At 47.7% G+C, this 27,505-nt stretch overlaps 1 protein-coding gene across 1 annotated transcript; it reads left to right on the forward strand.

Annotated features, from left to right (window-relative positions):
• Window positions 1-140: 140 nt before the first annotated feature.
• Window positions 141-27,505, forward strand: LOC137535303 (oocyte zinc finger protein XlCOF22-like). The gene is made up of 4 exons (XM_068257134.1): window positions 141-202; window positions 12,172-12,239; window positions 15,379-16,258; window positions 22,705-27,505. Exons 3-4 carry the CDS (start codon window positions 15,397-15,399, stop codon window positions 23,886-23,888), a joined length of 2,046 nt encoding a protein of 681 aa, XP_068113235.1. The 5' UTR covers window positions 141-202; window positions 12,172-12,239; window positions 15,379-15,396; the 3' UTR covers window positions 23,889-27,505.

Below are 27,505 nucleotides of genomic sequence, written 5' to 3' on the forward strand. Positions count from 1 at the left end.
GACAGAGAATAATAAAGATGATAATAAGTGCAGGCGATCCCACAAACAGAGGCTGCAGTTAGCCTACTCGCCACAAGATGGCGACCTCACCACGCCCAGGTGGAACGCACAGATAGGAAATAATTATGACTAGTACAGGAAGTAATTTAACACCGCTGGAAGAGAAGTTGCAAGGAGGGAAGAGACTACTTTGTTGGAAAAGGTAAATTGTGCGATTATTTGTACTGTATATGCTAGCAAATGTATGCCCATTGGCCGTAGCACATATAGTAGGATGGAATGCAGTGTAGATTAGTACAGACATGGGTATGGGGGAGCAGTGGGGGATTAGTACAGACATGGGTGTGGGGGAGCAGTGGGGGGATTAGTACAGACATGGGTATGGGGGAGAAGTGGGGAGATGAGTACAGACATGGGTATGGGGGAGCAGTGGGGGGGATTAGTACGGACATGGGTATGGGGGAGCAGTGGGGGATTAGTACAGACATGGGTGTGGGGGAGCAGTGGGGGGATTAGTACAGACATGGGTATGGGGGAGCAGTGGGGGGATTAGTACAGACATGGGTATGGGGGAGCAGTGGGGGATTAGTACAGACATGGGTATGGGGAGCAGTGGGGAGATTAGTACAGACATGGGTATGGGGGAGCAGTGGGGGGATTAGTACAGACGTGGGTATGGGAGAGCAGTGGGGGATTAGTACAGACATGGGTATGGGGAAGCAGTGGGTGGATTACTACAGACATGGGTATGGGGGAGCAGTGGGGGGATTAGTACAGACATGGGTATGGGGAGCAGTGGGGAGAGTAGTACAGACATGGGTATGGGGGAGAGCAGTGGGGGGATTAGTACAGACATGGGTATGGGGGAGCAGTGGGGGGATTAGTACAGACATGGGTATGGGGGAGCAGTGGGGGGAGATTAGTACAGACATGGGTATGGGTGGGCAGTGGGGGGATTAGTACAGACATGGGTATGGGGAGCAGTGGGGTGATTAGTACAGACATGGGTATGGGGGAGCAGTGGGAGGATTAGTACAGACATGGGTATGGGGGAGCAGTGGGGGGATTAGTACAGACATGGGTATGGGGAGCAGTGGGGTGATTAGTACAGACATGGGTATGGGGGAGCAGTGGGGGGAGATTAGTACAGAAATGGGTATGGGTGGGCAGTGGGGGGATTAGTACAGACATGGGTGTGGGGGAGCAGTGGGGGGAGATTAGTACAGACATGAGTATGGGTGGGCAGTGGGGGGATTAGTACAGACATGGGTGTGGGGAGCAGTGGAGAGATTAGTACAGACATGGGTATGGGGGAGCAGTGGGGAGATTAGTACAGACATGGGTATGGGGGAGCAGTGGAGGATTAGAAAAGACATGGGTATGGGGGAGCAGTGGGGAGATTAGTACAGACATGGGTATGGGGGAGCAGTGGGGAGATTAGTACAGACATGGGTATGGGGGAGCAGTGGAGGATTAGTACAGACATGGGTATGGGGGAGCAGTGGAGGATTAGAAAAGACATGGGTATGGGGGAGCAGTGGGGAGATTAGTACAGACATGGGTATGGGGGAGCAGTGGGGAGATTAGTACAGACATGGGTATGGGGGAGCAGTGGAGGATTAGTACAGACATGGGTATAGGGGAGCAGTGGAGGGATTAGTACAGACATGGGTATGGGGAGCAGTGGAGAGATTAGTACAGACATGGGTATGGGGGAGCAGTGGGGAGATTAGTACAGACATGGGTATGGGGGAGCAGTGGAGGATTAGAAAAGACATGGGTATGGGGGAGCAGTGGGGAGATTAGTACAGACATGGGTATGGGGGAGCAGTGGGGAGATTAGTACAGACATGGGTATGGGGGAGCAGTGGAGGATTAGTACAGACATGGGTATGGGGGAGCAGTGGGGAGATTAGTACAGACATGGGTATGGGTGAGCAGTGGGGAGATTAGTAGAGACATGGGTATGGGTGAGCAGTGGGGAGATTAGTACAGACATGGGTATGGGGGAGCAGTGGGGAGATTAGTACAGACATGGGTATGGGGGAGCAGTGGGGGATTAGTACAGACATGGGTATGGGGAGCAGTGGGGAGATTAGTACAGACATGGGTATGGGGGAGCAGTGGGGGGATTAGTACAGACGTGGGTATGGGAGAGCAGTGGGGGATTAGTACAGACATGGGTATGGGGAAGCAGTGGGTGGATTAGTACAGACATGGGTATGGGGGAGCAGTGGGGGGATTAGTACAGACATGGGTATGGGGGAGCAGTGGGGGGATTAGTACAGACATGGGTATGGGGAGCAGTGGGGAGAGTAGTACAGACATGGGTATGGGGGAGCAGTGGGGGGATTAGTACAGACATGGGTATGGGGGAGCAGTGGGGGGATTAGTACAGACATGGGTATGGGGGAGCAGTGGGGGGAGATTAGTACAGACATGGGTATGGGTGGGCAGTGGGGGGATTAGTACAGACATGGGTATGGGGAGCAGTGGGGTGATTAGTACAGACATGGGTATGGGGGAGCAGTGGGAGGATTAGTACAGACATGGGTATGGGGGAGCAGTGGGGGGATTAGTACAGACATGGGTATGGGGGAGCAGTGGGGGGATTAGTACAGACATGGGTATGGGGAGCAGTGGGGTGATTAGTACAGACATGGGTATGGGGGAGCAGTGGGGGGAGATTAGTACAGAAATGGGTATGGGTGGGCAGTGGGGGGATTAGTACAGACATGGGTGTGGGGGAGCAGTGGGGGGAGATTAGTACAGACATGAGTATGGGTGGGCAGTGGGGGGATTAGTACAGACATGGGTGTGGGGAGCAGTGGAGAGATTAGTACAGACATGGGTATGGGGGAGCAGTGGGGAGATTAGTACAGACATGGGTATGGGGGAGCAGTGGAGGATTAGAAAAGACATGGGTATGGGGGAGCAGTGGGGAGATTAGTACAGACATGGGTATGGGGGAGCAGTGGGGAGATTAGTACAGACATGGGTATGGGGGAGCAGTGGAGGATTAGTACAGACATGGGTATGGGGGAGCAGTGGAGGATTAGAAAAGACATGGGTATGGGGGAGCAGTGGGGAGATTAGTACAGACATGGGTATGGGGGAGCAGTGGGGAGATTAGTACAGACATGGGTATGGGGGAGCAGTGGAGGATTAGTACAGACATGGGTATAGGGGAGCAGTGGAGGGATTAGTACAGACATGGGTATGGGGAGCAGTGGAGAGATTAGTACAGACATGGGTATGGGGGAGCAGTGGGGAGATTAGTACAGACATGGGTATGGGGGAGCAGTGGAGGATTAGAAAAGACATGGGTATGGGGGAGCAGTGGGGAGATTAGTACAGACATGGGTATGGGGGAGCAGTGGGGAGATTAGTACAGACATGGGTATGGGGGAGCAGTGGAGGATTAGTACAGACATGGGTATGGGGGAGCAGTGGGGAGATTAGTACAGACATGGGTATGGGTGAGCAGTGGGGAGATTAGTAGAGACATGGGTATGGGTGAGCAGTGGGGAGATTAGTACAGACATGGGTATGGGGGAGCAGTGGGGAGATTAGTACAGACATGGGTATGGGGGAGCAGTGGGGTAGATTAGTACAGACATGGGTATGGGGGAGCAGTGGGGGATTAGTACAGACATGGGTATGGGGGAGCAGTGGGGAGATTAGTACATCCATGGGTATGGGGGAGCAGTGGGGAGATTAGTACAGACATGTGTATGGAGGAGCAGTGGGGGATTAGTACAGACATGGTTATGGGGGAGATTAGTACAGACATGGGTATGGGGAGCAGTGGTGGGATTAGTACAGACATGGGTATGGGGGAGCAGTGAGGAGATTAGTACAGACATGGGTATGGGGAGCAGTGGGGAGGATTAGTACAGACATGGGTATGGGGGAGCAGTGGGGGGAGATTAGTACAGACATGGGTATGGGTGCGCAGTGGGGGGATTAGTACAGACATGGGTGTGGGGGAGCAGTGGGGGGAGATTAGTACAGACATGGGTATGGGGAGCAGTGGGGGATTAGTACAGACATGGGTATGGGGGAGTAGTGGGGAGATTAGTACAGACATGGGTATGGGGGAGCAGTGGGGAGATTAGTACAGACATGGGTATGGGGGAGAAGTGGGGAGATGAGTACAGACGTGGGTATGGGGGAGCAGTGGGGGGATTAGTACAGAAATGGGTGTGCAGTGGGGAGATTAGTACAGACATGGGTATGGGGGAGCAGTGGGGAGATTAGTACAGACATGGGTATGGGAGAGCAGTGGGGGGATTAGTACAGACATGGGTATGGGGGAGCAGTGGGGGGATTAGTACAGACATGGGTATGGGGGAGCAGTGGGGGATTAGTACAGACATGGGTATGGGGGAGCAGTGGGGAGATTAGTACAGATATGGGTATGGGGGAGCAGTGGGGGGATTAGTACAGACATGGGTATGGGGGAGCAGTGGGGGGATTAGTACAGACATGGGTATGGGGGAGCAGTGGGGAGATTAGTACAGACATGGGTATGGGGGAGCAGTGGGGAGATTAGTACAGACATGGGTATGGGGGAGCAGTGGGAGGATTAGTACAGACATGGGTATGGGGGCGCAGTGGGGAGATTAGTACAGACATGGGTATGGGGAGCAGTGGGGAGGTTAGTACAGACATGGGTATGGAGGAGCAGTGGGGGGAGATTAGTACAGACATGGGTATGGGGGAGCAGTGGGGAGATTAGTACAGACATGGGTATGGGAGAGCAGTGGGGGGATTAGTACAGGCATGGGTATGGCGGAGCAGTGGAGGATTAGTACAGACATGGGTATGGGGGAGCAGTGGGGAGATTAGTACAGACATGGGTATGGGTGAGCAGTGGGGAGATTAGTAGAGACATGGGTATGGGTGAGCAGTGGGGAGATTAGTAGAGACATGGGTATGGGGGAGCAGTGCGGGATTAGTACAGACATAGGTATGGGGGAGCAGTGGGGCGATTAGTACAGATATGGGTATGGGTGAGCAGTGGGGGGAGATTAGTACAGACATGGGTATAGAGGAGCAGTGGGGGGATTAGTACAGACATGGGTATGGGGGAGCAGTGGGGAGATTAGTACAGACATGGGTATGGGGGAGCAGTGGGGGGATTAGTACAGACATGGGTATGGAGGAGCAGTTAGGAGATTAGTACAGACATGGGTATGGGGGAGATTAGTACAGACATGTGTATGGAGGAGCAGTGGGGAGATTAGTACAGACATGGGTATGGGGGAGCAGTGGGGAGATTAGTACAGACATGGGTATGGGGGAGCAGTGGGGGGATTAGTACAGACATGGGTATGGGAGAGCAGTGGGTGGATTAGTACAGACATGGGTATGGGGGAGCAGTGGGGGGATTAGTACAGACATGGGTATGGGGAGCAGTGGTGGGATTAGCACAGACATGGGTATGGGGGAGCAATGGAGAGGATTAGTACAGACATGGGTATGGGGGAGCAGTGGGGGGATTAGTACAGACATGGGTATGGGGGAGCAGTGGGGAGATTAGTACAGACATGTGTATGGGGGAGCAGTGGGGGGATTAGTGCAGACATGGGTATTGGTGAGCAGTGGTGGGATTAGTACAGACGTGGGTATGGGGGAGCAGTGGGGGATTAGTACAGACATGGGTATGGGGGAGCAGTGGAGGGATTAGTACAGACATGGGTATGGGGGAGCAGTGGGGAGATTAGTACAGACATGTGTATGGGGGAGCAGTGGGGGGGATTAGTACAGACATGGGTATGGGGGAGCAGTGGGGAGATTAGTACAGACATGTGTATGGGGGAGCAGTGGGGGGATTAGTACAGACATGGGTATTGGTGAGCAGTGGTGGGATTAGTACAGACGTGGGTATGGGGGAGCAGTGGGGGATTAGTACAGACATGGGTATGGAGGAGCAGTGGGGGATTAGTACAGACATGGGTATGGGGGAGCAGTGGGGAGATTAGTACAGACATGGGTATGGGGGAGCAGTGGGGGGGATTAGTACAGACATGGGTATGGGGGAGCAGTGGGGAGATTAGTACAGACATGTGTATGGGGGAGCAGTGGGGGGATTAGTACAGACATGGGTATTGGTGAGCAGTGGTGGGATTAGTACAGACGTGGGTATGGGGGAGCAGTGGGGGATTAGTACAGACAAGGGTATGGAGGAGCAGTGGGGGATTAGTACAGACATGGGTATGGGGGAGAAGTGGGGAGATTAGTACAGATATGGGTATGGGGGAGCAGTGGGGGGATTAGTACAGACATGGGTATGGGGGAGCAGTGGGGAGGTTAGTACAGACATGGGTGTGGGGGAGCAGTGGGGGGATTAGTACAGACATAGGTATGGGGGAGCAGTGGTGGGATTAGTACAGACATGGGTATGGAGGAGCAGTGGGGAGATTAGTACAGACATAGGTATGGGGAAGCAGTGGGGGATTAGTACAGACATGGGTATGGGGGAGCAGTGGGGGGATTAGTACAGACATGGGTATGGGGGAGCAGTCAGGAGATTAGTACAGACATGGGTATGGGGTAGCAGTGGGGGGATTAGTACAGACATGGGTATGGGGGAGCAGTGGGGGGATTAGTACAGACATGGGTATGGGGGAGCAGTGGGGGGATTAGTACAGACATGGGTATGGGGGAGCAGTGGGGAGATTAGTACAGACATGGGTATGGGGTAGCAGTGGGGGGATTAGTACAGACATGGGTATGGGGGAGCAGTGGGGGGATTAGTACAGACATGGGTATGGGGGAGCAGTGGGGGGATTAGTACAGACATGGGTATGGGGGAGCAGTGGGGAGATTAGTACAGACATGGGTATGGGGGAGCAGTGGGGGGATTAGTACAGACATGGGTATTGGTGAGCAGTGGTGGGATTAGTACAGACATGGGTATGGGGGAGCAGTGGGGGGAGATTAGTACAGACATGGGTATGGGGAGCAGTGGGGGGAGATTAGTACAGACATGGGTATGGGGAGCAGTGGGGGGAGATTAGTACAGACATGGGTATGGGGAGCAGTGGGGGGATTAGTACAGACATGGGTATGGGAGAGCAGTGGGGGGAGATTAGTACAGACATGGGTATGGGGAGCAGTGGGGGGAGATTAGTACAGACATGGGTATGGGGAGCAGTGGGGGGATTAGTACAGACATGGGTATGGGAGAGCAGTGGGGGGATTAGTACAGACATGGGTATGGGAGAGCAGTGAGGGGATTAGTACAGACATGGGTATGGGGGAGCAGTGGGGGGAATAGTACAGACATGGGTATGGAGGAGCAGTGGGGGATTAGTACAGACATGGGTATGGGGGAGCAGTGGGGGGATTAGTACAGACATGGGTATGGGGGAGCAGTGGGGGGATTAGTACAGACATGGGTATGGGAGAGCAGTTGTGGGATTAGTACAGACATAGGTATGGGGGAGCAGTGGGGAGATTAGTACAGACATGGGTATGGGTGAGCAGTGGGTGGATTAGTACAGACATGGGTATGGGGGAGCAGTGGGGGGATTAGTACAGACATGGGTATGGGGGAGCAGTGGGGGGGATTAGTACAGACATGGGTATGGGGGAGCAGTGGGGGATTGGTACAGACATGGGTATGGGGAGCAGTGGGGGGATTAGTACAGACATGGGTATGGGTGAGCAGTGGGTGGATTAGTACAGACATGGGTATGGGGGAGCAGTGGGGGGATTAGTACAGACATGGGTTTGGGGGAGCAGTGGGGGGATTAGTACAGACATGGGTATGGGGGAGCAGTGGGGGGATTAGTACAGACATGGGTATGGAGGAGCAGTGGGGGGATTAGTACAGACATGGGTTTGGGGGAGCAGTGGGGGGATTAGTACAGACATGGGTATGGGGGAGCAGTGGGGAGATTAGTACAGACATGGGTATGGGAGAGCAGTGAGGGGATTAGTACAGACATGGGTATGGGGGAGCAGTGGGGGGATTAGTACAGACATGGGTATGGGGGAGCAGTGGGGGGATTAGTACAGACATGGGTATGGGTGAGCAGTGGGGAGATTAGTACAGATATGGGTATGGGGGAGCAGTGGGGGGATTAGTACAGATATGGGTATGGGGGAGCAGTGGGGGGATTAGTACAGACATGGGTATGGGGAGCAGTGGTGGGATTAGTACAGACATGGGTATGGGGGAGCAGTGGGGGGGATTAGTACAGACATGGGTATGGGGGAGCAGTGGAGGGATTAGTACAGACATGGGTATGGGGGAGCAGTGGGGGGATTAGTACAGGCATGGGTATGGGGGAGCAGTGGGGAGATTAGTACAGACATGGGTATGGGGGAGCAGTGGGGGGATTAGTACAGACATGGGTATGGGGGAGTAGTGGGGAGATTAGTACAGACATGGGTATGGGGGAGCAGTGGGGGAGATTAGTTCAGACATGGGTATGGGGAGAGCTGTGGGGGGATTAGTACAGACATGGGTATGGGGGAGCAGTGGGGGATTAGTACAGACATGGGTATGGGGGAGCAGTGGGGGGATTAGTACAGACATGGGTATGGGGAAGTATGAGAATAGTAATAGTAAAAATATAGATATTGTATACAACTTTACTTTGCATAGGTATAAAGAGCAAGTGCTCAGACCAGGCAGCACATGACATATATGGCTGCAGGAAGGCTTCTCAATGAATGTAAAGGCGCACATTATGCTATTACTTCCCTGACACAAATACAGCAGGAGCTGACTACCCAATCCCAAATACCTGCCCTTCACCCCCCCCCCCCTCCCCCGGCCCCACTGCAGCAATAGTGCCATGGTACACAAAGGCCTCACTCCCTCAACTCAGCGCCCCATAACCTACACCAGCAGAGCTCTGGGCCCACATTGAGTTCTTCACCAGAAATATGCATGCCGTTAGTAAACACCGCCTCAGAGGGAGAAGGGGGTGCTCAAGTGAGACTTCACAGGAAGTTCCTGCGCTGACTCATCCCAGCCATTCCCCTGGCAAATGGCCGCTTCCTAACAAGCTGGGCAAACTGCTTCTACTACTTCACAGCAAATGCTTGAATGGCAGTATCTCCTCGATTCTCTGTTTCTCTGATTTGGCGGAACAACAACATCCAGGACAACTCCCGCCACCTACTGGAATTCAACTTCTTCTGTGCAGACCTCGACCATGCACTCTCAGTGAAAAATAAAGGCGGTGCATCTGCTTCTATATCAATGCTTCTTGGTGCACCAACACAACCATACTTAAAGAGACTCTGAAGTCTCTTAAAAAATCATCTTTTTATTACAAAATCCTCTTTAACATTACAGCCCTAACTAGAACGCCGCATCCCCGCGACTGTAATCTAACTAAATCCCCCCTAACTCCATGGGGGGCAGCGCGGGCAGCGCTTCTGTGGGAGACAGAGCTTTCAGCTGCAGTTCTGCCTCTCCACGCATCTGTCAGTACCAGATCGCTGCCTCCACCTGCCCCTCTCAGTCTTCCTGGTAGATGCGCAAGGAGGCAGAGCTGCGGCTGAAAGCTCTGCCTCCTCCAGCAGCAAACTCCATGACCAAGAAAGTCATGGATTTTGCGGGGGAGAGGGAGGGGGGAGTTAGGGGGGATTTAGTTAGATTTCAGCCTCGGGGATGCAGCGTTTTAGTTAGGGCAGTAATATTAAAGAGGATTTTATAATAAAAAGCTGATTTTTAGGAGACTTCAGTGACATGATGAGATAGACATGGGTATGTACAGTGCCTAGCACACAAATAACTATTCTGTGTTCCTTTTTTTTCTTTCTCTGCCTGAAAGAATTAAATATCAGGTATGTAAGTGGCTGACTCAGTCCAGACATGAAGTGACTACAGTGTGACCCTCACTGATAAGAAATTTCAACAATAAAACACTTTCCTAGCAGAAAATGGCTTCTGAGAGCAGGAAAGTGATAAAAATGGTCAATAGTTCATAAATTTTAGCTCTGGCATACTTCAATTAATGTATCATTGAGCAAAAACAATAAAACATTTAGAACTTAAAAAGTAGATTTAAACATAAAAAAAACTGTGGATATCTTAAAAAGTCATTTTTAGGAGAAGGAAGATAGATACAATCGTTTATTTCATTAGTTTATTTTCGCTTCGGGTGTCCTTTAGGCTGGTTTCACACCAGGATGTTGCGTTTTAGGGGACATTAAGGTCGCATAACGTGCCCCTAACGCAACGCCTGGTGGTGTTGGAGCAGGACGCTACCAAGAGCCACGTTACAAGCAGCTCTTGGTGCGCCTGCTCTGTCGGAGGCACTGCGGAGACCACGTGAGCGGAGCTCTCCGCATCACGTGGTCCCGCCAGCCAATCAGCGGCCGCTCCAAGAAGAAAACACTGCAAGTGCAGTGAATATTAAGTAGCCATGTGCCTGGCTACGTAGCGGCCTCTCCCCGCCTCCTCTCCACCCCCAAAATAAAAAAAAACACCCGTACTGAGCATGTGCAAACAGTCTAACGCGGCTTCGCCACGTGTAAAGTACTGCATGCAGTACGTTATCAGGACGTGCTGCGTTACAATGTAACGCAACGTGGGCACTGTGAACAACCCATTGATTTTTCATTGCTGTGCGTTGGGGTGCGTTACAGGCTGCTCTAAGGTGCGCCTGTAACGTCCCACTGTGAAACCAGCCTTAAAGGATACCAAAAACCAAAAGGCTCTGGTAAAATGAAACCTGCACTGGGTAGGGAGAGAAAATTAGATAATTACCACTTCTGTCAATTCCCACCGTCAGCCACCTGTCTTCTCCTATTCCTCCTGGTGACTTGGCTGACCTTTAACCTGCATTATCTTTGCTTCTGCCTGGTGCATAATGACTGGCAGAAGTATGCACACTCCCCCCGCCTCCTCCGTCCTAGCCTCTGCTCTCCACTGAAAAGCAAGCATCAGACGCTAAGTGATTAGCATCTTTCCAGACTTGAAACCTCTACTCATCAACTATAGGGCTCAGTACTCTTGATATGTGTAATTGGAATTCATTTCTCTTAAAGAGACCATGACACCATGTTGCAGTAGAAAAGGCTATATTCACTTTGACAGCGCTCTTCCACTCTAAAGACTTTATCTGCAAAAGAAATTATTAGACAGTGCATTACCGTTGTACACTTGGCAGTCACAGCACACCACCCATGAACCACACGTGCTCCACACCGTGTCTTTCCACTATATTCTCCCCCTTCAACAAAGCAGCTCACCAAATGCAGTCCACCTCACACATCACATCGGTCTGGCTCTTAATTCACAAATCTCAGGCTGATTCTTAATCCAAAAGCGTCAATGCAGTTTTTATTCCAGATTACACACGGTTAAAACCATAAAACATAAAATGCCATCATAGCGTAAAATGATAAAAACTTTTTAGCAGCCCGCACTATAAAGCGCACTCACATGTGTCAAGAATTTCAACGGCCTATCAGACTGCCCAGCGATGTCTGCTGTCCGAGCGTGGATCCGGCGTCCCTTCCCCACCTCAAGTAGCCACGCTGGTCTGTTATTGCGGTATAGTTCTGTCCGGTATCCTCCTCACTGTATAGTGACGTCAGACGCACCTGGTCAGCAGCACTGTTGTGAGAACAAATGTTAAGCAGTATTGGAGTAAGAATATAGTATTAAAGTATCTGACAGCAATGTCCGTATACAAAGAAAGGCTGGAAGTGCTCAATCCCATTCACCTTACAAAGCTAGAGGTAATGGGAATTTGAACCTAGAAGTAAGGATAGGGCGGGTTGAAATTGAGCATTGCATTATATTTAAAGGGTAATTCTGGAATGCAGAGTGTGCTTCAGCGGCAGATATGGAAGTGCAAGATGTGGGATGGAATTCAATATAGTGTCTCCCATAGCCATGACGCCAGATGTGCAGGCGGTACTGGGAGAGAGGGGAGGAGTATTGACTAGACGTCGGACGCATTGGGGACGTCAGCCCCTGATGAGTCTGCACGGACGAAACGCGTAGGAAGGAGCCAGGTGCATCTGACATCACCATACAGCGAGGAGGATACCGGCCGGAACGATACCGCAAAACTTGATTCTGGCCTCAACAGAATATTGGTGAATACTAATTGGTAACTGTTCAGTCTATTTATCTGTATACTTTACATTGTCCACATTATTTATTGTGTGTTATTGTTTTGTTTGTTGTAGGATAGAGTATCTGTGGGTCATTGGCTCATTCCCCCTTGTTGTCTCCTTGGAGATGGAATTCTCGTAGTGTAAGTATAATTGTTTATATGTTGCTAGGAGACAGGACGCATTGGGAGTTGGACAGATGTCCACTTCCTGGTTGCGCCCATGTGACAGTCATGCGGAGGAAACACATCTGGTTTCTAGGGACATGCAGTGTGAGGTGCCAATACTATGCAGCTTCCTTCTGATGTGCCCTGGTGACTACATTGCTGGAAATAGAGTCACGTGTATTTGTTTACATGCGTGATTAGTTCAAGAACGGCATGACATGGTACTTGTTTTGCCAGTTTTTACCAGGGCTGTGGAGTTGGTACTAAAATCATCTGACTCCACCTCCGACTCCAGTTATCCAAAATTGCTCTTAGATTCTCACTGCTCAGTTTATGAAACCTCCGACTCTGACTACTTGACTCCACAGCCTTTGCAGGGCTATGGAAGGGGTACTTTATTATTATCATTATTATTTAGTATTTATATAGTACCGACATCTTCCACAGCGCTGTATTTCCTTTTAAGCAATACCAGTTGCCTGGCAGTCCTGCTGATTTAGTTGGCTGCAGAAGTGTCTGAATAACACCAGAAACAAGCATACAGATAATCTTGTCAGATCTTACAATAATGCCAGAAACACCAGATCTGCTACATGCTTGTTCAGGAGCTATGGCTAAAAATATTAGAGAAAGAGGATCAGCAGGATAGCCAGGTAACTGGTATTGCTTAAAAGGAAATAAACTGTGTCAGCCTTCACATCCCAATCGCTTTATTTGTTCTTTAAGTAGAATAATGTGTATAAAGTATTAATGCATAATGAGCAGAGCACAATGCAATACATTGCATTGTGTGCAATGTATTGAGCTCTACGGTAAGACTTTATGCAAATAATTCTGCCTAATGCAAGTCACTGCATCGCCCCAAAGTGTCACATCTTCAGGGCTGTCCCTTAAAAAAATTATAATAAAATATTTACAAGCATGTGAGAGGTGTGCTCACTATTGTGAGATATTGTGTGTACTAAACCATATAAAATAAACCTCCCCATAAGGTAAGTTCATAATAGAGTGGGTCATAGGTAGGAGAGATTGGTATTACTTACCTACAGGGGAGGGGGCTGGGCTTCTCTCTCACCCGCTACCCATAGGGGATCCATCATCTTCCCAGGGAGAACAAGAGATGCTGCAAATTCAACCTCCCAGCAGTGCCACGTGTCTGTAACTGCAGCAATGCATGCTGGGAGATGTAGTCCTTAAGTGTGTGTGTATGTCTCAGGCAGCAGATAAACTGACATAGAAGGTCTACAGCTCCCAACATGCATTGCGGCAGTGAGGACACCCGACACCACTGGAAGCTTCAAAATGCTGGTGCTGCAGTTCTCCCTGGGAACATGGTGAATCCCATATGGAAGGAGGGCTAGGGAGCAGCTCCCCCGCCCCTCGTAGGTGGGTATTACTGGTCACCGCCACCAAACGCTTACTCTATTGTGAACATCCCTTATGGGGTGGTTCATTTTGTATATTTCTCTATATAGATGCTGTGTTGCCTTTAAAATAAAAAATAAACCTGAAGCAACATGTATATGGAAGCTGCCGTGTTTGATTGCTTTTAAACAATACCAGTTGTCTGGCAGTCGTCCGGCTGATCATTTTGGCTGCAGTAGTGTCTGAATTACACACCTGTAAGAAGCATGCAGCTAATCTTGTCACAGATTTGTCAGAACCATCTGATCTGCATGGTTGTTCAGGGTCTGTGGCTACAGTATAAGAGGCAGAGGATCAGCAGGACAGCCAGGAAGCTGGCATTGCTTAAAGTGATCCAGAGCTGAAAATAAACTAATGAGATAAACAATTGGATCTGTCTTCCTACTCCTAAAAATGACTCTTTTAGATATCTCAAGGTTTTATTTAAAATCTATTAACCCTTCGCACTCTCGCATGCAAATGTTCAAACAAATGCATTCACAGATTCACTCATCCAGGCACCATTGTTATCCCTACAGCTAAGTTAAAAGCCGGGGTTTTAGTTCACAGAAGAATGCATTCCTATGCTTAGTCACCTATACTGCACAGAAGTACCCAGGTAAACATAGGTGTCCTAACTCTGGCCCTGTAACATGCATAGTGCAGACATGCAAGCATTCATTGCATCAAACCTATCTAGGGATTAGGAGCACACATCCTGACGTCCTCTCCTGGGACAGATAGCGCATCTTACCAATCGCACAAGGGAGCTAACGTAATGTATCCATGCGCACCATGCACATACACCAGCATAAGCTGTGTGCATTCTGACAAAAAAAACACATACAGGGGAAGGATGGAGTGCACTGAAGGTTTTATTTTATGTATAAACATTTACAAAGCAGATTTAGGGCTTGATTCACAAAGCCGTGTTAACTGTTTAGCACGGGTGTACTAAACAGTTAGCATGTGAAGTGCCGTTCGCGGACATTTGCGTGCGCAAAGTGCTGCAATTCGCATGATCGCTGACTTTTGTGCACGATCCCGCGAACCACGGCACTTTGCACGCGCAAAAGTCAGCGAACGCCACTTCACATGCTAACTGTTTAGTACACCCGTGCTAAACAGTTAACACGGCTTTGTGAATCAAGCCCTTAATGTTTTATAGTCTCTGCTCAATTGCAGTGCCTCAAGAGTCCCAGAGTGAAAATACAGGAACTGTTGACCTTTTGATCTTTTCCCCTCTCAGTAAAATGGCCAGGTATCTTCTTAGGAAAGTGTTTTATAGCTGTAATTTGTTATCAGTGAGCCGACTCCTGACTGGAGAAAAACTGTCAGTTCCATAGCTGATTATAAACTCTTTCAGGCAGGGAAAAAAGAAAAAGAGCACAGCATAAGTGTCTGTATGCTTGCCACTGTATATGCACATGTCTATTTTACCATGTCACATGTCATCTCTGGTATACTTTACAAGGAAATAATTATGGCAGCCTCCATATCGCTCTCGCTTCAGGTTCCCTTTAAGAATTAGTGGTGGGTGGGGACTTCAGGGTACACACACAGGTGGAGTGAGCATAAAATAAACCATCACCAGTCAGAGAGAGTAAGGGGGGGGGGGGGTGCAGGGAGGACACACTGTGTGTGTGGGGGGGGGGGGCACTGTTACTGTATCTGTGTTCAAATATTAAATTATCTCTCATTTTGTATACAGGCTAGAGAACTGATACATATGAATGTTGTGATTAAAGAGACATATGTGAGGCGTGATCAGCAGTCTATGGAGGAGGGTGACATGATGAGGACAAGTAAAGAGGAAGAAGAAGAGACATATGTGAGGAGTGATCAGCAGTCTGTGGAGGAGGGTGACATGATGAAGACAATTAAAGTGAAAGAAGAGACATATGTGAGGAGTGATCAGCAGTCTATGGAGGAGGGTGATATGATGGTAACAATTAAAGATGAAGAAGAGGAGACATATGTGAGGAGTGATAAAAATAAAAAGTCTGCAGAGGACTGTGACATGATGGGGACAATTAAAGAGGAAGAAGAAGAGACGTATGTGAGGAGTGATCAGCAGTCTGTGGAGGAATGTTACATGATGAAGACCATTAAAGAGGAAAAGGAAGAGACATATGTGAGGAGTGATCAGCAGTCTGTCGAGGAGGGTAACATGATGGCGACAATTAAAAAGGAAGAAGAAGAAACGTATGTGAGGGTTGATCAGCAGTCTATGAAGGAGGATGACATGATGAGGACAATTAAAGAGAAAGAAGAAGAGACATATGTGAGGGGGGATCAGCAGTCTGCAGAGGAGGGTTTTATGATAAGGATAATTAAAGAGGAAGAAGAGGAGACACATGTGAGGAGTGATCAGCAGTCTATGGAGGAGGGTGACATGATGAGGGCATATAAAGAGGAAGAAGAAGAGACACATGTGAGAAGTGATCAGCAGTCTATGGAGGAGGGTGACCTGATGAGGACAAGTAAAGAGGAAGAAGAAGAGACATATGTGAGGAGTGATCAGCAGTCTATGGAGGAGGGTGACATAATCAGGAAAACTATCGAGGAAAACATTACAGGGATGAGCAGCGGTGAGTGATTTTGAACAGGTTGAGCTAAATAGGTATGATCATAGCGGCCAATTATGACTACAGGTCGCTACTCTGTAATTTCCATTACTACACTGATAACCATAATCAGAATTTCAAGTAGAAATTTAAATAGCATGATTCTGATTATGAGTCGTAATTACGGTTTCGATCTACAGGGTGGGCCATTTATATGGATACACCTTAATAAAATGGGAATGGTTGGTGATATTAACTTCCTGTTTGTGGCACATTAGTATATGGTGACACCAATGTGCTAGCATTTCTCCTGCGGTGTTACTATCAGTGTATGAAGAGTGGGACAAGAGGGTTGCATTGACAATCCAACACAATGGGCAGCACATTGAACACATTTCAGAAGTGTTCAGAAACATGTAAATAATACATGAAAGAATAAAGTTATGTTAAAACCAAGCACACCATTGTTTTTTTTGTGAAATTCCTAATAAGTTTGATGTGTCACATGACCCTCTTCCTATTGAAAAAAACAAAAGTTGGGGTCAAAATGGCCGACTTCAAAATGGCCGCAATGGTCACCACCCATCTTGAAATGTTTCCCTCCTCACATATACTAATGTGAAACAAACAGGAAGTTAATGTCACCGACCATTCCCATTTTATTAAGGTGTATCCACATAAATGGCCCACCCTGTGTATATATATATATATATATATATATATATATATATATATATATATATATATATATATATATATATATATATATATATATATATATATATATATATATATATATATATATATATATATATATATATATATACATCATTTAGAAATATATAGCATCTGGGGAAGTAATCACAATTATATAATATATGGAGGATTATATGTCTATGTACAGTGTACTAGGGAAGCAAGAACAATAAATTGTGAAGAGGAATGTCAGGCTTGTCTGGTCAATAACCACAGGTCAGACTGTATGCTCATATGACTGACCCAGAGCCCAGCCCGTAACACCTGCGCAAACTCCTGCCTAACACAATACTACAATACACCCTGCAGGTAGATGTAGCATACAGAGTGACGGATAGCTAATTACCAGACAACCTGAATATTCATGGCAATGCAATAGTGGGCACAGTAGATATGAATATACAAGATAGTCACCTGAGGCCTAGTGGATGAGGCTATCCAGATGAGTGAGCCAAGTAGTACAGGAGCCAGGAGTTCCTAGTGATAGTGAGGGAGTCCAGATAGGCACTTTCCAGAAATAATGTAGTCAAGGCAGGCCAAAGTCAGTCCAGACAGAGTTCATACAAATCCGTTTCCAAGCAGAGGTCAATCCAGGCGGCAAGACAAGCCTAGTCGAGGTACAAGGACAGGTTGGCAACAGGAATCAATCAGAGGTGAAGCGTGGTCAGAATACAAGACAGTAGTCAGCAACAGGAATCAATCAGACAGTGAGCGCTAACCAGCAACTAGCCAAAGCTAATGCTATCATGGGCGATGACTGGGGGCGCTCACTAAGCTTAAATGCAAGAACTAACCAATCAACAAAGGCAGGATTGAACACAAAGCAATAGCAATCCAGCATGTCAGCTGATCAGCTGACACGCAATCATGAGCATCAGAGTTACTGTTTAACTCGGCGGAGCACGTACTGAGGATGCGTCCTCCACCTAACCAATGAGAGCTGAGAAGCCTCCTGTGTTCCAGTGACATCAGCGGCTTGCCGAGACCCCGAAGTCGGAGCTGCAGGCCGGGTCTCGGCAATCCGCCGCTGGCGTGCACCGGCGGACTGTACAGTGAAATATTTCTTGAAACCAGACCAATACAATTCTATTCAAAGTGCAAGAAGTTTATTTTACATAGCCAAAAGTGGATATAAATAAGCCATAAAAACAATTAAAAACGACACAAGGACTAAAGGCCAAAACCAACCAAGCAGTGGATATATTTAAGCATATATTAAGGCGGAGAACAAACCTCTCCAGTAAGGGCTAATGAAGCCCATATAGGAGTAAGACCCAGGTCATAGGACGTATGCACACAATCAATCATATACAGATGTATATCTGAGTGACATATAATATGCATAATACAATGAGGTATTAATAATTCATTGATCAGAGAAAGTGCCTGTGCACAGTGAGCATAAGGTAATCCTATGGAAGCAGTATTACACATATATTAGTATATATAGAGTAATTCCCAATGCAATGGCAGTGCAGCCCCAGGTGAATACTAATACCTGCAGTGACACCATACAAAGCCAGAGAGACAATGGAGCTGGAGAGGGAAGTCCGTGCAGGCAAGTGCCTTAATGCACAGCGTGGTGCTATAGACCACTTTGTCAGACGGACCTGTGCTGGAGGTCAGACTTGAATCCAGTTGAACATCTCTGGAGAGATCTTAAAATGTCTGTGCACCAACACTTCCCATCAAACCTGATGGAGCTTGAGAAGTGCTGCAAAGAGGAACGGGTGAAATTGTCCTTCTTCTTCTCTTTGTCATGAACACACCTACTCCTTGATCTTGACAAGCTCTTCTTCTCTTTGGCATATAATGTTGGCAGGAGCCCCCCAAGACAAGTTGATCAGGGCACCTGCTTCTTGATAATGTGGTAGCAAAATAGGCTGTGGAACCTGACGTTGGGACCACAACATAAAAAAAATAAAATTAAGGCAGCAGGAGGATTTGACTGTAGAACCCAGCAGTGGGACTACAGTATTAATTACAAAAAAAGACAGCAACGGGAGAAGGTTTCAGACAGCAGTCCTGAAGCTGCAGTTGTGTCCTTGCCACAACTTGGAAAGCACAGTTTTCTCCTCAAGCACCCCCAGCATTAATTAAATAAAATTAAGACTACTACAGGTGGAGGAATTGGTGTCAGCAGAGTAGCTCCTGGAACCACAACATTAACTAAAAATTATGACAGCAGCAGGAGGAGTTGGTGGCAGCAGAGTAAGCCATGGAACCAGGCAGTGGAACCACAGCATTAATTAAACAAAATTAGAACTGCAACAGGAGGAGTTTTCAGGCAGCTGTTATGAAGCCACAGTTGGGCCCTTGCCACAACTTGGACAGCACAGTTTTCAATCTGGTCACCCCAGCATTATTTAAATAAAATTATGACAGAAGTGTCAAGAGGAATTAATGGTAGCAGAGTAGGCCTTGGAACCTGGCGGTGGGACCACTGCATTAATTAAACAAAATTAAGAAAACAACAGGAGGTAGCAGCGGTTGTAAAGCCCCAGTTGGCCCTCGCCACAACTCAAGACTGCACAGTTTTCAACCTGAATGCCCTCGATGGCAGCAGGTTAGCAAGTGGTGACAAATCAGGCAGACAAGTGTAATTTATCAAAAATAACAAATTTGTGGGAGACTTGAGGGAGGTAGAGGGTTCCCAGTTCAGGTCCTCTCAACAACAGTGGGGTAAAGGCAATCTCCTTTGTTCCAAGCCTTGTTTATATTTATGAATGTGAGTTGGTCCAACAACTTGTTGGACAGACAGAAGCACTTCTCAGTGACCATGCCGCCGGCCATACTGAATATTCTCTCAGACAGCACACTGGAAGTGGGGCAGGACAGGACTTCCAGGGCGTACTGGGAAAGCTCCCTCCAGGTGTCCAGTCTGGAAACCCTGTACTTCATGGGGTCCTCGGAGGTCATGCTGTCATATACACTCAGGGACTGCAGGTAGTCAACAACCATGCGGGTGACTGGAGGATTCTGCCAAATACTGGGCACGATGAACGTGGACATGTGGGGTGGAAGGCTGGCAAGGGCCTCCTGCTACTCTCTCATTTGCTCTTCATGACATCCCTGAGGAACAAATTGCCCCAGGTTCCCTTTCAGTCAAAGGTCAAGAATGAGGACGACCCACAGATCCTTCCTTGTCTTCATCTGAACTACATGGGAAGCTACTGAGGGTGCAGAGGAGGCCACTAAGGAGAGAGCCACTACAGAGGTGTGCTGTTGCTTTTCACATGTAACTAGCTAAGTAAATACATAAACAGCCTGCTATTTAGTTATTTACTCCGCTAGTTGCATTTAAAAAGCAGCAGCACGGCTCTGTAGTGTGTGAGCTGTGTTATAAATCAGTTGTAGCAGTGTCTGCTAGCAGTTTAGCAGAGAGCAGGGAACAGTCCAGTCTGTCACTTCTTATCAGGAACAGCTGATTTAAAGCATACCCGATCTGACATTTGACATGATGAGATATTCATGTGTATGTACAGTGCCTAGCACACAAATAACTATGCTGTGTTCCTTTTTTTCTTTCTCTGCCTGAAAGAGTTAAATATCAGGTATGTAAGTGGCTGACTCAGTCCTGACTCACACAGGAAGTTACTACAGTGTGACCCTCACTGATAAGATTTTCCCCTTTTTATCTCTTTCTTACTCTCAGAAGCCATTTTCTGCTAGGAAAGTGTTTTATTGTTGGAATTTCTTATCAGTGAGGGTCACACTGTAGTCACTTCCTGTCTGAGTCAGGACTGAGTCAACCACTTACATACCTGATATTTAACTCTTTCAGGCAGAGAAAGAAAAAAGGAACACAGCATAGTTATTTGTGTTCTAGGCACTGTACATACCCATGTCTATCTCATCATGTCACATGTCAGTTTGGGTATCCTTTAATGATGCAGCTCAGCTGCATAGGAGAGTAGAATTGGTGTTAGGAACAATTTTTTAAACTCAAGCTCTGTGGTTAAATTGGTGTTGTCAGTATTTAATAAATGATGGTGGTGATAATGGAACAGCATCAGTTTCACCATAGTGCCTCTTTAAACAGTGGAAGCTGCAGAGACTAGCAGAGCACATGAAAACTGAAAAGTTAATGTCATGTGATTGGCCACCTGTAATGAGCACAACATTCGGCAGTTCCCTGTCAGGCTGATAACTAGCGATGGGCAGTGACATGTAGGCCTGAACGATTTTCGGTTTTTAAATCGAAATCGCGATCAGCGGCATGACTATCTTGAGATCGTCAAAGCCGCGGTTTTCACGCACTGCCGCTTGTATCTGCTCTGCTCTGGCCCCTGCAACATTTCCGCATGGAGAGCTGCTGTGAAACCGCGGTGAGCGTTGCCCAGCAACCCGCATACACAGACTAACATGCGGGCGAGCGGGACGGAACCATATACTTTCAAATAAGTACCTGCTGCGGGCTCTGGCTGTACAGTTGTGATGGAAATGACATGCGAGCGGGGCAGGCACTTGAACTAGAGTGCATACATGCAATCGAGACTTTGGTGCAGTCAGTGATCCCCGTGCACTGCCCCGCCCCCAATCATGTGGTCCCGCTGTCCTCAGGAAGATGCCGCCGGTGTGTGCCTGACCTGCTGAGACAGACATGCAGAGGGCTCAGGCTGCCTGCAGTTCGACAGAGGGACAGTGCACCCTGGGACCTGGATTCTATCATCATCTATGTGTTTATTTTTCTAGCCTACCCTGTCTGCCTGTGCCTGAAGGGGAGGGAGGAGGGCTGGGGGTTCAGCTGGAAACAGTTGAAGGTGAGATGAGGTAGGGAGCCCTGGAACTGGATAGTCAGTCGTGAGGTGTGGAGGGGTAGAAACACAATTGTGAAAGGTCTGAGGTAGAAAGACAATTGTGCTTCTTGTTTGTGTGTATTGTAGATAGAAAATTGTGAGGGTGATGGCCAGTAGACAATTGTGAGGGGAGGTGGAGGCAGAATACGTACCTGGGGCTTCCTCCACCCCCATGCACACCTCTCAGGCCACTCTGGCGTCTTGCCCAGTACGTTAGCCAGTTTCGCTTTACTGCGCTTGCGTGGCCTGGCTGCGCACATGCCCCTTTCTTGCTCCCGTGGCTGGAAGTGTTCTGCGCAGTTAGTACTGCAAAGGTGCAGAATGCTCCCAACCTCAGGAGCGCAAGTGGGGCGTGTACATGCAGGCGGCATGCGCTGTGAAGTGCAACTGATCACGACTGGGAAACATGCCGGGCAAGACGGGAGGGGGAAGGGAGCAGCCTGGGAGAATGGTACACACTAAAGGGGGGATCTTGTTATATACACTAAAGGGGATCTGGATGGCTAACGTCTACTGTGGCACCTATACTGGCTAATCTGTACTGGGGCATCTATAGCTGGCTAATCTGTACGGGGGCACCTATAGCTGGCTAATCTGTACTGGGGGAAGTCATACTCGCCATCGGAGTGCTGATCCATTGTTGTGTATCAAAAATCATGAATCGAAATCGCAATTTCTGGGAGAAATCGTGCAATTCAATCTTTTCTTAAAATCGTTTAGGCCTAGTGACATGCCAATAACTCTGAGTGCAAATGATATGCAGAGTTACGCAGCTGCTGCATCTGGCCCCTTTCCAATCTACAGTAACTTTGCATCATTTTGGAATTCTCAGCAGCTCACCGACCATCCCTAATGATAATTGTTCCTCCCCTCAGAATTCTTTAACAGGAATTGATGATGTTTCTTTATTTGCAGTGCAGAGTCCCGGCATCAAGAACCTCTCAGAGACTTGTCTCTGCAAAAAGGATGATGATGATGGCATTGGACAAGACTCTCCTGCAGAAATCCCAAATATCCCCCCAGACTCCCCTCACCTGTCTTACCTTGAATGGCCGCGTAAACAGCAGAGCCCTCCAGCTGCTGCAGGATCTTATTCCTGTTCCACATGTGGGAAATGTTTTGTTCATAAATCAAGACTTGTCAGACATGAGAGATCACACACTGGTGAGAAGCCGTTTTCATGTGCTGAGTGTGGGAAATGTTTTGGACGTCAATCAACCCTTGTCAGTCATAAGAGATCTCACACTGGTGTGAAGCCATTTTCATGTGCTGAGTGTGGGAAATGTTATGGGCATAAATCACTGCTTGTCATACATAAAAGATCTCACTCTGGTGAGAAGCCCTATTCGTGTACTGAGTGTGGGAGATGCTTTGGATATAAAACAGCCCTTGTCAGACACGAGAAATGTCACACTGGTGAGAAGCCTTATGCATGTAATGAGTGTGGGAAATGTTTTAGATGTAAATCATATCTTGTCGCTCATGAGAGATCTCACACTGGGGAGAAGCCCTATTCATGTGCGGAGTGTGGGAAATGTTTTGGATGGAAATCACTGCTTGTCATTCATGAGAGCACTCACACTGGTGAGAAGCGGTTTACATGTTCTGAGTGTGGGAAATGTTTTGGGCGTAAAGCACTGCTTGTCCTGCACGAGAGATGTCACACTGGTGAGAAGCCCTATGCATGTGTTAAGTGTGGAAAATGTTTTGGACATAAATCACAGCTTGTCAGACATGAGACATCTCACACTGGTGAGAAGCTCTATCAATGCGCTGAGTGTGGGTTATGTTGTTGGAATAAATCACATCTTGTCACACATGAGAGATCGCATACTGGTGAGAAGCCCTTTTCATGTGCTGAGTGTGGGAAATGTTTTGGGCGTAAATCACTGCTTGTCATGCATGAGCGATGTCACACTGGGGAGAAGCCCTATTCATGTTCTGAGTGTGGGAAATGTTTTGTTCAGAAATCACACCTTGTCAGACATGAGAGATGTCACACTGGTAAGAAGCCCTATTCATGTGCTGAGTGTGGGAAATGTTTTGCTCAGAAACCACACCTTGTCAAACATGAGAAATGTCACACTGGTGAAAAGTAGGGAGGATCAATGATATGCAAATATTTCTGAGTTCATGTAGTATTATGTAAATTTGTGTACAAATTAATGCAGCTTATAAATGGACCAATCAAGTCCCACCACACCTTATGTTGATTGTTCCATTTTCAAGCTACATATATTTTCATGAACCCAGCAATATTTGCATCTTATTAATTATCCTTTGTGAATAGGGAGGAGCTAAACATAGTCGTGACATAACGTACATGCGCAGAGCATACTCCGCCTCAGGCGCGATCGAGGACACACACTTCTGGGCCAGCTCCTGCCTAATACTGAGGGAACTTGCCGACCTGGAAGTAATCCAGAGGTAGGCTGCCCATGGACTGTTTGCACCATCCCTACTTGTAATACACCCTATTCATGTGCTGAGTGTGGGAAATGTGTTGTGAGTAAATCACTGCTTGTCAGACACTTGTGTTGGGTGTGGGAAATGTCTTGGCCATTAGTGTTTTTTTTCCAGTATTTCTGTTACCTTTTACTATGTGCATATGAAAGTGTTTTTACACAGAATTCTGAGGACTGGGCTTTTTGCTAATCAGTGCATTGATTTGTTAAAGCAGAAAGACCCTGAACTGAGGTGAAATGAGATAAACATTGGTACATATAGTACTAAGCCTAGTTGGAACTTTACCATTTCAAGGGTTAATAAACCAGGTTCTTTATCTATACAAAGGAGGCAGTGTCTGCAGTCACATGCAGCCACAGCTCTCCTGCAGAGTAAATAAAAGCTAAAACGCTTCTATCAAGCTTGAATAAACACTCCTGATAACAAGAGAGCTGACAAGGTGCATTAATTTGTTTTTGTTGGGAGCTGAATGAGGCAGATTTTTTGTCACACTGATATGGCTTTTGTCACACTGATATGTCACACTGATATGGCTGCTGTGCACTGTTCTGAGTCAGGATATGAGACTCCAGTTCTATATAGCACGATTATTAGAATATAAATACTGTTAGCTGCTGATGTTGGAATATTAGAAGCTCCCTTTTATCCAGACTGAACTGAGGAAAGATTTACCGTACCTCTCTCTGTCTCTCTGTGACTTTGTTTTATATTCAGGAAACATGAAGAGATTTGAGCTGAATGCACAAAGTCCAGTAAGAAAATTGAGGTGAGGGTGGAAAATCTGTACTCACCTGGGGCTTCTTTCAGCCCCTTGAAGTGTATATGGTCCCTTGTTGAGGCTCCAATCTCCTCTCAGCTGTTTCCAGTATGCAGAAGCTCGCCGATCCAGGTTGGGTCATAAGCTTATGCACAGGCGCGCGTTCCCGATTGCAGTTCTACTGCGAATGCACAGGAGCTCACAACCTGGCCTGGATTGGTGAACTTCCGCATACTGAAAACAGCTGCCAGGATGAGATCCAAGCTTCAGCAAGGGACCACACAGACTTCAAGGGTCTAGAAGGAGAAAACAGCAAGGCTCTCGCCACTTCAAATTGTACTTCTTTAATGGTGCATCAACACGTACATGTGACAGACATCATAGACCCCTCCCAGTGCAGGCTGTGGGGCAGTCTTAGTGGGGGCAGGTAAGCCTGATGATTGTTTCATGCACCTACACGTTCTCAAAGGCTCACAGCATGCTGGCAAGTCCACAAAGTTTTCATAAAATTTGCAACATGCACCCAATCAATTGGCATTTAGAGATTGCTTTTTGCGTGGCATTTTTTGAACTGTGCTGGATTTACCTTTGGGCTGCAATAAAATGCTATACAGGCACCTGCAGTCCGCATGTTTGTATTTGTCACAGTTGTGTTTTTGTTTAGTTAACATTGTGTCTGATCTTTAGTCACATGGGTGTCTGCATCAATTGCTATGGAGCCGGGAGTCAGTGGGGGTAACCATGCTTCCCTTGCCCCTTCTGGTTGCATAGGGGATAGTGCATTCCACCACAACAAGGAAGTGACTGGGTGGGTGGTCCGTCATGGGCAGGATGATGTGCGCTGTGGGCGTGCTTTTGACCCCATTCTATATTATTATTATTATTATTATTGTTATTTAGTATTTATATAGTGGCAACATCTTCATCAGCGCTGTACAGAATATATTGTCTTGTCACTCAGAGGGGCTCACAATCTAATCCCTACCATAGTCATATATCTATGTATGTATCATGTAATGTATGTATCATAGTCTAGAGCTAGTTTAGGGGGAAGCCAATTAATTTATCTGTATGTTTTTGGGGTGTGGGAGGAAACCAGAGGGCCCGGAGGAAATCCACACAGACACAGGGAAGATCATACAAACTCTGTGCAGACAGTGCCCTGCTAACCTGGTAAGGGAGACAAGCAGGTGCGTTGTGAGCCTTAGAGAACACCCAGGTGTGCATAATGATCATCAGGCATAGCTGCCCCCACTAATGTTACCCCACACGAGGATGTCTAGCACTCTTTTATGTCTGTCACATGTACGCGCTGATGCATCATTAACTGCTTCTGGCCCAAATCTACATCCTGTTTGGGACCTGTTATCCCTGTCAGGGCATAGATCACAGTGATCACAGGTTCAGGAGTCAATGAAATCAGCTCCTGACCGCTTCTTGGAGCTCTGAGGTCATAGGGACGGGAGGGCGTGTGGGTTTCAACGACAGAAGAGCGGCCTGACCAGCGAGAGCAGTGAGTCTGTGCAGTGAGATGTTAGTGAGCCCAGTTTTTTTGTACCAGCAGTGTTTGGTCCTTAACAGGCCAGAGACTGCTGGTACTCAAGTGGTTAAAGACGAACCACTTGCAGTAGTGCCGAGAGTCTTGGTGTTTTCTCCTTCCAGTAGATCAAATATTTTGTACCCCCTCCCCTCAGTTTTCCTTTAACCACTTCAGCCTAACTGGACGAGTATACACGTCCAGTGTAATTGTGGAGAGTGCACCACTAGTTTGTTACTAAATGAGGCACATGTGGTCTCATTTTATGGGGAAGAGTTGTAGATTACATTTTGGTGTGTTTTAAAGCTTGGACCCTCATCACATGAGAAATGAGTAGGGACAAACTCAATCCAACATAAAATTAATTTTCAAAATGATAATCAAACTTCGGAAAAGTATGTGTATACCTGCACAAGACATATGGCGTAACATTTTAATTGTGATAAGTATTAGAATACATTTTAGGGTGTTTTACGGTAAAGGGCTATGTCCTGTATTTCTTGTGTATTCTTTTTAGTAACAAACTGAATCAAAAGCAATACAAATTCTGTATATTCTGCACCAAAACCAAGACATGTAAAATTAACCACTTGAGGACCCACCCTTTACCCCCCCTTAAGGACCAGCGCTGTTTGTTTGGATCTGTGCTGGGTGGGCTCTGCAGCCCCCAGCACAGATCCGCGGCCACACAGAGCGATCAGATCGCCCCCCTTTTTTTCCCCCTATGGGGATGATGTGCAGGGGGGGTCTGATCGCTCCTACCTGCAGGCATGTTGCGGCGGGGGCACCTCAAAGCCCCCCTCCGCGGCGACATTCTCCCCCCTCCCTCTCCTACCTGCTCCCCCGGGAGATCTGGGCTGCACAGGACGCTATCCGTCCTGTGCAGCCAGTGACAGGACGTCCCCTGTCACATGGCGGCGATCCCCGGGCGCTGATTGGCCGGGGATCGCCGATCT

Source organism: Hyperolius riggenbachi, chromosome 10 (genome assembly GCF_040937935.1).
Source record: "Hyperolius riggenbachi isolate aHypRig1 chromosome 10, aHypRig1.pri, whole genome shotgun sequence".
In the NCBI taxonomy this organism is placed as follows: Eukaryota; Metazoa; Chordata; class Amphibia; order Anura; family Hyperoliidae; genus Hyperolius; species Hyperolius riggenbachi.